General features: G+C 37.2%; 1 protein-coding gene across 1 annotated transcript; it reads right to left on the reverse strand.

Moving 5' to 3' along the window:
* Positions 1 to 487: 487 nt before the first annotated feature.
* On the reverse strand, positions 488 to 8,231 carry LOC107462996 (ethylene-insensitive protein 2). Its single transcript, XM_052252626.1, has 8 exons — positions 8,066 to 8,231; positions 6,709 to 7,452; positions 6,186 to 6,272; positions 5,982 to 6,092; positions 5,698 to 5,910; positions 4,264 to 4,449; positions 1,422 to 4,175; positions 488 to 1,063 (listed from the first exon to the last, which is right to left on the reverse strand). Exons 2-8 carry the CDS (start codon positions 6,955 to 6,957, stop codon positions 680 to 682), a joined length of 3,984 nt encoding a protein of 1,327 aa, XP_052108586.1. The 5' UTR covers positions 6,958 to 7,452; positions 8,066 to 8,231; the 3' UTR covers positions 488 to 679.
* Between the last annotated feature and the right edge of the window lie 902 nt (positions 8,232 to 9,133).

Here is a 9,133-nt window from a genome sequence, read left to right on the forward strand (position 1 = left end):
TCAAGAAAATGAAACACTCACACTCGCATTCAATCTAACAAGTCCTTCTTCCTTTTCTAATACTCCAGTTATATTTTTTTAATCTAAAAAATAAAATCAATCCCCCTTGTATTGATAATATGCTCCTCATGTATTGTGATTTTAATATTAAACTAATACAATACACCCCAACGTATTGCTGTTGCTAAATTAATTAAAAAAAAAAACGGCTACAGCAATTCGCCTCCTTCATATTCTTAGCCCCCATCTATATACCAAAGCTTACCATATATTAAAAAAACTAACCGGAAAAAGAAGCTATTAAGGTCTACGTGTTTTCCGGCCGAAAACCAAGACGTGTTCTGGAGAACAGAAAAAAAAAAGTGTCTAAAGTTGTTTTCGTTTTCCCTTTTTGTCCTCGCAAGTTGTTGTCCCCAGCTTTTAGGCAGGACAACGTAACAAAACAAAAAACATGTCTGACCAAAATGAAGAAATAACATGAAACTAATTTCCCATCTAGCCAATTTTTCTTTGATTTCGCTGAAAATACAATTAGATTCTTTGCCCTATGTGTATATAACATTACAAGGATTATGATACACAGATGGAGACAGATCACTCCGTGATCTTAGAGCATGAGCTGCTGCACAATACTCATAAAATAGCCGAAGGAACACTGATTTTATTAGATTCAAAAGTACTACAAGTTGTTGTATGGTGCCGAAGTGGGCATCTTCCGCAAACCGGTTCCTTCGTGAGTCACAACGGCTTTGTTGGATAGCCTTCGCTTATACCGTTTGAGAACAGATGCCAGGTTTTCCTTCCCTTTTGGGAAAGCCACATCCCCGGCTGCAGTTCCTGTACGTCCTTTTCGCGAAGAGATCGCCATCTCCACATCCTTGATCAGGTCAAGAAGCGTCGATGCTGTTGTGCATTTTCCGCGGCCTGGTTTCGAAGTAGGGGGCAGCATCATCCCATTAGAAAGTGGGGGGCTGGACTTCTGTTGATGTGATGCTGGAACTTGAAGGCAAAAGCATGGGACCAAAGGACTGCGAGGCTTCGAAAATGCAGGATCAACAATGCCCTGCTCAAAGCACCAAAAAAGAATGTTAGTGGCATGGAGAAAATTATAAGCAGCGATGAAGACATAAAAAGAAAAAGTTGGTGACACTGCAAAGGACGCCCACAATATCATGTCTACACTACCGATGACTGAAAAAAGTATAACATGTACAAGCAATTTATCAATATGATCAATCAACGACAATCGAATGCACCATAGATGCATTTCTATCTCTTTTTTATTATTTATTTTTCGCCTAAGAGAGGGAAGAGACATCATCGCAACAACTAGATCCACTTAATTTTCAAATGTGAATGAAGAAAGCAGCTGAAATATGTTTAGATTACTCGAGAACACGCAAACTCGTCAAGACATTTACCTGGAGGCGATTGAGAACATAGGTGTATTTTCCCCAAAGCTCTGGCCGGCTCTCCATAAGAGAGAAATTTAGAATTCGATGGATACACCACACCCCAAAGCTTATTATTAATTCTGATCTCCATATACATCCCTCCCCACAGTTAGGAACCGAGGACACCAACAAAGTAGAGGAATTCGCCTCATTATTCTTCATCAAAGAACCAGATTTCTTATCAGAAGAAAATTTATGAGCTTCACCCACATGGTTGCCCGGATTCATTTCCCTAGTCTCAATTTCATAAACAAATTTCTCCCTTGCAGCTACACGATCAATCAGATCCTCATCAACTCCATCGTTCTGGCTAAACAGCCAATCTGACCCCTCCAATTTTAAGAGCTTCACAATGCATAGTCTAAAAGACTGAAGAAGTTTTCTCTCAATATCCACAAATGCAGTACTTTCTTGGGGAATATTATTAGGCCTACTTCCGACACCTTCCATTCCATCATTATGAATTTTGTCAGCTACCCCAAATTGCTCAAAAGGCTGCCTAGACCAGAGGGATGCAGTATCAAAACCAGAACTCAGCTGTGAAGAGAGTGCCTCTCTATAGACTTTTGACGGGGACAGTTCATCAAAAGCCAAAGGAGCACCAGCTCTTGATTCAGAGTTTGAGTATAATGACGGTTCATAAGATGTCCTACTCGCAGAAGATCCATAGCCAACGGAACCATCCCATGGAGCATTCTTATTGGATGCATAACCAGCCCTGTGAGGGATGGCATATCCAGAAATGTCCGGCAAGCTGTGGTATTTCTTAGCATTACCTGAACCGGCCATGTTGACTGCAGGTCCAGAAGACGAATAATCATAACAGATCCTCTCAGATTGTAACTGGCTATTTCTAGAGGCAGCTACATTATGGAACCCTGGCGGTTGGCCCACACCTAAACCGTTACTGTGCAACTTCTTCGCCAAAGCATATGCAACTGAATCCCTGTAGTTTGTATTAGCTATGGAAGCGGCTTTCAATTGTGACAACTCCATTGGACCATTTAAGTTATCCAAATTTCTCCCTTTATCAACCCGGCTAAGATAGGATGGAGTTTGATAGCCATGTATTGTTGCTGGCTGATAATCCCAAGACTCGGATGAAGGCAAATTACGCACACTGGAATAGCGTCTCTCGCCAGAATCACCAGATGAAGGCAAATTACGCACACTCGAATAGCGTCTCTCGCCAGACTCGAGGAGATTGCGGCCAGAGTTCTGTACATACGCATCTACTAATTGAATGGGATTCGCATGCATTGAAGAACTCCTTTGAATACCATATGAAGACTCCAAGCTACTTTGCATCCTACGCTGATCGGAGGTGTCATATGGACTGGAGTTGAGTACACTATTGGAACCGCTACCTCCAACAGATGCTAAATAATCAGGATATTCCTTTCCAAAGGAATCTATTTTCTGCATGGAGCCAGTGAGCCTTGAATCTGATCCCATTGCTATCAAAACATCCAGCTTCTTTGCCCTTGCTTCAGTGGTTGCTTGCCCATGAAAATCATAAAGTTGCCCCCAAAATTCATCAAGAATAGCAGCTAGCTGACGTCTTGCTGCACGCCCTAAGCCTGCCAATTTTGAGAGACTTCCAATGCTATTCCCACCTTCTTCACTCTTCCCACTAAAACTCCTGAATGACGGAGGGCCATCTGATGTTGTAGATAACGGACTTGCGGAGACCACTTTGGACGATTCTTCATTTTCCCATGAGTCTCCATCATCATCATCATCCCTTTCAGCAGTCGAATCTTCCCCAACCTCCTCAACTGGGGCATTACTTTCTATTTTTATAGTTTCAGTATCTTCCATTCTAAAAACAGAAGTGTCATCAGTTACCATTGATACTGCTTCTGACTCTGATTTGTAAGCCAACTCCTTAGTAAGAGCTTTAGGAGAACTGGGAAATGAAGTAATAGATTGACTCTCCTTTACAGCAGTCACATGGAGATCAGGTTCCAGTACAGTTTCAGGTAAAGTAGAATGAACCGGTACATCTGTGTAGTCCAAGGTCCTTGCTGGAGCTGGGGTTGGCTCCCTCAGCCGAGCACCTGCATCTCCATGATACCTTGTTTCAGCAACATTTGATTCCTCACCAACGACTAATGGATTTGGCACAGCCTCTGGCATATCCAAGTTCCATGCCTGAGCATCTAATTGGACACTGGCAGATCTTAACGGAGTGGCAGCCAACGATACCATCAAACTTAATGATGCAAAAGCAATGGTAAGAATAAATAAATACGAAAGAGACATACCACTCCCTGCATTCCATCTCAAATCACCCACCCAATCACTACCGCCAAACATCATTTCAACAACAAAGACAATATTCAAGCCAAGCATACCAATAAATATGATCAGTGCCAAAAGTTCCTCAAACTGAGACATCTTGTGTAAACCCATTATTGATCTAGACGTAGCAACTCGGAAAAGGGGGATCACAGAAGATGGAAGTTGCAGAGCGACCAAAACCTGAGTGAATATAAGTAGCTGGTACAATCCTTCAGCTCCTGAACTCCAAACACAATAAAGTGCAGGCAGAACAGCAATCACTCTAATTGTAGCATAATGAAGCCAACCTGGAATATCCAATTTTAGGAAACTCTGCACAACTACTTCTCCACCAAAACCCCAATTTAATGCTGTCATTTGATTGGAAAGAAACAAAATGAGAAAAAGAACAGACAGAGCTACCGGGCTACGCAACACCTGCAACAAGAATATTCAAATTATATTCGTTAAGAATGTGCAGATAACAGGGTGCTTGCTGTAGGTAAATATTCTGAAGTAAACAAACCTGTTCCATTGGTGATAATGCATCCTGAAAAGTAAGCAAAACATGGCCCATAGCGTGGAACTCATTTGCTGAGGTGCTCATCAAAGCATTATTTACCAAATAAAGGCAACTTAAGACACATAAGATAGCCCAAAAATGGTTATGACATAAGGCATCCTTAGAAATGTTTGTTGGTCCCTGATGCCACTGCAGAAAAGTAAACGTCAATTCAGATTGGCAAAACTAATAACTGCCAACAGTATGACATAGAACATGATGCATAATATTCCCCCAACACCTAGGCAACATAAAACTTCATCAAGAAAGCTCTACCTTAACCAGGAGACTGCCATATGGCTTATAAGAAACATAATTGGGAACAACATCTAAATTCTGCATGCAAAGACCAATACCTTCAGAATTAGCAATACATTTTTTCCTTCTTTCTTTTGTCATGTAGCAAGCAATAAGAACATTTCTTCTCCAAGAAATTACTGATTAATATTCTTTTTTCTTTCTTTTTTTTTTTTGATAAAAAAAGAAATTGATTAACAATGAGGAGATGAATAATACAAAAAGTGGGGATAAGAGATCCTCTACACAAAAGAAAATAGATGCTAGGCATCTAATCCTATCCCATAATACTTGCTTGTTAGGAAGTAAGGGTATCTTTGGAAATTCCGTTAGAAGAGAGAAAGGAAGAGAGAAAGAAAAAGGACTATAAGAAGGAGAACGAGTACTAAAGTGCATTTCTTATAGACACACACATGATACCAGAAACATCCTTCTAATATGGATGGATCAAACTACACTGTAAGAATATCAAATAAAAACCCTCTGAAAACAGAAGCTACAAGGTAAGTAACATTGTTTAGATGAATCATTGGCTCTGACAGTAACATTGTTAAAGAGAATCTACCAATGAGCCAACTTCCAAACATGTAAATATCAATCTAAACTCTAAAGCACTGCTGTAATTGCATTTATTTCCCCTCATACGGATACTATTAACCAAATATCGTAACCATACATGACAAAACAAAGACAATGTAATTTGAGGGGAAAGAACAAGCAGTCAAAACACATTTTGCTTTTGACCATTCAAATTAGCAAACGTTTAAACATTGACCAACATAATGTTCAAAAATTCACTAGATAATGCATGAGGATGTAACAATAGTGAGATAAAGTCTAAAGGACTCAAAATTCAACAATTTTGTCATAGGTTTGGAAACAGATTAACTAATGGCCAGCACTGCTTAAAGTGCTTATCTCCTTAGGCGTAAGATTCACTGAAGACAAGACATCTACAGTGGGGAGGTGATTGTCTCTCAAGCCCACTATCCTATTACAAGAGGCAGATATTTCATATATATAAAAAAATAAAAAAAAATAAAAGCAAAACAAGAGGTCCAAATATCTCCATGGGTATGGTAGAATGAGAGGGAAACATACCTGTACAATTGAGGAATGAAGGTAAAAGTTGTGAGGCACAAGAGTTGCTCCCAGAAGACTCATTAGCACAAAGGCGCTCTCCCCGCTCAGCTTTATTTGTATTCCATTCACAGATAATGGATTTTCTGGTCGATTAATAAGTAATCCAAGTACAACAAGAACTAAGACAAAGCCTGCTACATATTGGCCTAGGATCTTGGCCTTCTCAATGTCCTAGGCAAAGAGAAACTAGTAAATACAATTGATTAACAAAGGTTGGTAAGGACACAAGGAATAATACTTACAAGGAGGACAGCAAGAAGTAGATGAAACACAGCGCCGGTGGCAGCAAGAAAAACACAAGTAAACAAATCCCACCCAAAAATAAGATTTAATCCTTGTGCCATTCCCAAGATCTTGCAAAACAGGTAAATAATAGTTTCAGGTCAATGAACTCCTTTGCTGAACCAACCGTTATGTAAAAGGTTAATCTTGGGTAAGAATATTACCATGTTAAGGTCTAGTATAATCACTGAAAGCTCTGCTTGAACCCCAAGAAGCATGCATGTCCCTGTATCATACTCGTCGCTGCAAATCTTTTGAGAAAGAAAGTAAAGTTACTCTACATGGAACGTACCCTAAGTGTCCACATGATGTTTAATATGAACCTGCCCAAGTAAGCATGCATGCATGACCTTGCTCATATTAGGCTTGTCTTAGAGAATGTGTGAAAAAAAAAAAAAAGGAGCTCGTGGAGGAAACAAGTCTTATGTTTAGGTTCAATTCCTCTTGAAAGTGACATATAATGACAGCCTTCAAAGTTAAAATTTCCAAACACAGCTATACTTTTTACAGGTGTTAACCAGCATGGTGTTGCACTAATAAGCATAAAATTAAACAAATAAGTCGTTCAGAAAAAGTATATTTCAGGCTATAAAGCAGTGCAGCTGCAGAAACTTCCAAAATAAAAGCTGAACAACATCAAAGAATTAGAATAGTTGTTTAAAAACCCCAAAAGGGATGAAAGGAAACCTGAGCAAGATCTCTTCCAGTGACTATACCAATCCTTGCAGATATATACTGACAGAAGATAGCAGCAAGATTGAAAATTAGCATAAAAGCCATCAGATCAAACCCAAAACGTGCACCACCTTCAACAGTTGCCACCCACTTTCCAGGGTCAACATATCCTATTGAAATCAAAAGCACAGGTATAACAGCAGGAAGCGACCGATCAAGGAAGCCATGCTGCTGGTTAGCATTCAATCTCCTTGCTTCCATTTTACTCTCTGATATCGTAACACCAACAATAAGGCAACCGCAAAAAAGGCAATACTCAGAGGAATGCTATCAAATAGCGAAAACACTCACTGCACCAATGATAATCGTATAACTGCAACTTTACTATATTCATATGGAAAGACTTCATCGCCTACATGATAACGATCAATGCGGTAGCAGCTTCACATATAAACTACAACCAGCCAGCTGATACATTGATTTGCAAACAATTCACCAAAGTGCATAATCCTTATATCCCTGCCATTGGCCTAAATTATTTAGACAAAAGCTAATCATCATCCAATACATATCTAGTTAGTGTTCCAGATCAAGTCAACCCTGATATACAATCACAAAAACATTTTACAACACCCCCAAATAAATATTTCATTCATGAATTCATCATGACCAAAAGTGAATCCAGTTCGCAACAAAGCTGACAAAGAAAAGACCCACAGATAAATTCAATCACTTCCTCTTCAATCTGCTTGAATCCTGCATCAAATTGATTCAAAAACAGCATTATTACCGTAATTAAAAAATGAAATAAAAAATAAAGAATAGGCGCAAAACAGAGGAATAAACCCATCAATGAAGAAAGCATCATCGTCACGATTTTATTACATCAAAGGTTCCAGGAATGCAAAGCACAAAGTGACACTAATGCGTTTTGACCCCCCAACAAAGTGTTACCAAATTTAAAAAGAAAAAAGGAAAAAAAAAAGAAAAGAGAAGGATGCAACGAACTCTATATGAAGAATTAGCCCCCCAAATAAGCACGTCAGAATCATAGCAAAAAATCTTGCAGCACCGAAGCAGAGTAAGAACAATTAAAGCCAACAAAATATAACAGCTGAGAATCAGAGAGTTATCAGCTCCAAAAAATCTAAAATGAATAAATGAAGAAAGAGAAAGGGGATAAAAACAAAACCCTACAGTGGAAAAAGCTCAAAAGCAGCTCAAGTTTTTTAAAAAGATAAGAACGAAAAGGGGAACGTAGACTTGGATCTGATGAAGCAGGTGATAGAAGAAAACAGTTAGACAAATTTCAAGGGTTCGTAAATAGTTAACTAGTTAGTTAGGGTTCTGAAGAGAGGAAAATCTATACCCTCTTCTTCAGCTTCTTCTTCTCTTTTCTCTTGTCTCAATTTCAAGCGCTCTCTTCTTTCTATCTGTATCTATTTACTCCTACGAAGTAGATCTCACTCACTCCCACGAGACCATCGCCATCACATAATTGTGATTGTGATTATTTTATATATATTATTGTAATCGTACAAATTATAGTAATTGGAAATTGGATAATTATTCTAAACTTTAAATAAATTGTTCGCATTTATAAAATATTTTTTTTGTATTAGTCTCTATAAAAAAAAAATCGTTTTTTATATCTTATAGAATTGAATTGAATTTAAACTTGTCTATAAGTTTATCATGATTATTTAATACTTTCATTGACAATGTCATAAAATACGAAGTTATTTATGGATGATGATGTCATCCGAGTAGAAAGATTTTTGGGGCATGCTTCAATACCAAAATGAGAGAGAGAGAGAGAGAGAGTATTTCAAAAGGAGGGTAAAAACTAAAAAGGCTCAATAAAACGACTCGAGTAAAGTTTACTATTTTCGCCTTTTGTTTTTCTTTCTGCGCGTGTTTATTTATTCAAGTAACGCCATATTAATTATGAATATAATTTTAAAATATATAAATAATAATATTTTTTAATTTAAAAATATAATAAAAATAAAAAAATATTTTTTAATATTTATATTAAAGGATGAGACGCATGCATGTAGATGTTTGTGAGATTTTTTTTAATAAATAAATTAAATATTTTATTTATCAATATAAGTAATTTATAATTTATTTATTAATTTGTGTTCATTTATTTATTTTATTTGCTATTTATAGTATAAACAAGATGTAAATAATTTTATTTTATTTACACTAAAAAATACAAATTTATAAATAAACTACAAATTACCTATATCCGTAAATAAAATATTTAAATTATTTATCTAAAAAAAATCCGATTCTTGTGAGAGTAAATGGCCAGACTAGCATTTTCAATATTTACAAGAAAATATACATTTTATATATATGTGGCCCTCTTAGAATCTACTTGTCGCTATATTAAAATAAAGTCTTGATAATTTTATCAAATTATAATTAA

The sequence above is a fragment of the Arachis duranensis genome, chromosome 8, assembly GCF_000817695.3.
Source record: "Arachis duranensis cultivar V14167 chromosome 8, aradu.V14167.gnm2.J7QH, whole genome shotgun sequence".
NCBI lineage: Eukaryota > Viridiplantae > Streptophyta > Magnoliopsida > Fabales > Fabaceae > Arachis > Arachis duranensis.

Excerpts from the sequence above, each read along its gene's own strand:
- LOC107462996 (XM_052252626.1), bottom strand. The coding sequence starts at position 6,957 with ATGGAAGCAAGGAGATTGAATGCTAACCAGCAGCATGGCTTCCTTGAT. Across the intron at positions 6,273-6,708 it reads CTGGAAGAGATCTTGCTCAG|ATTTGCAGCGACGAGTATGA; the intron begins GTTTCCTTTCAT and ends CTTTCTCAAAAG. Across the intron at positions 6,093-6,185 it reads TTATACTAGACCTTAACATG|ATCTTGGGAATGGCACAAGG; the intron begins GTAATATTCTTA and ends CTGTTTTGCAAG.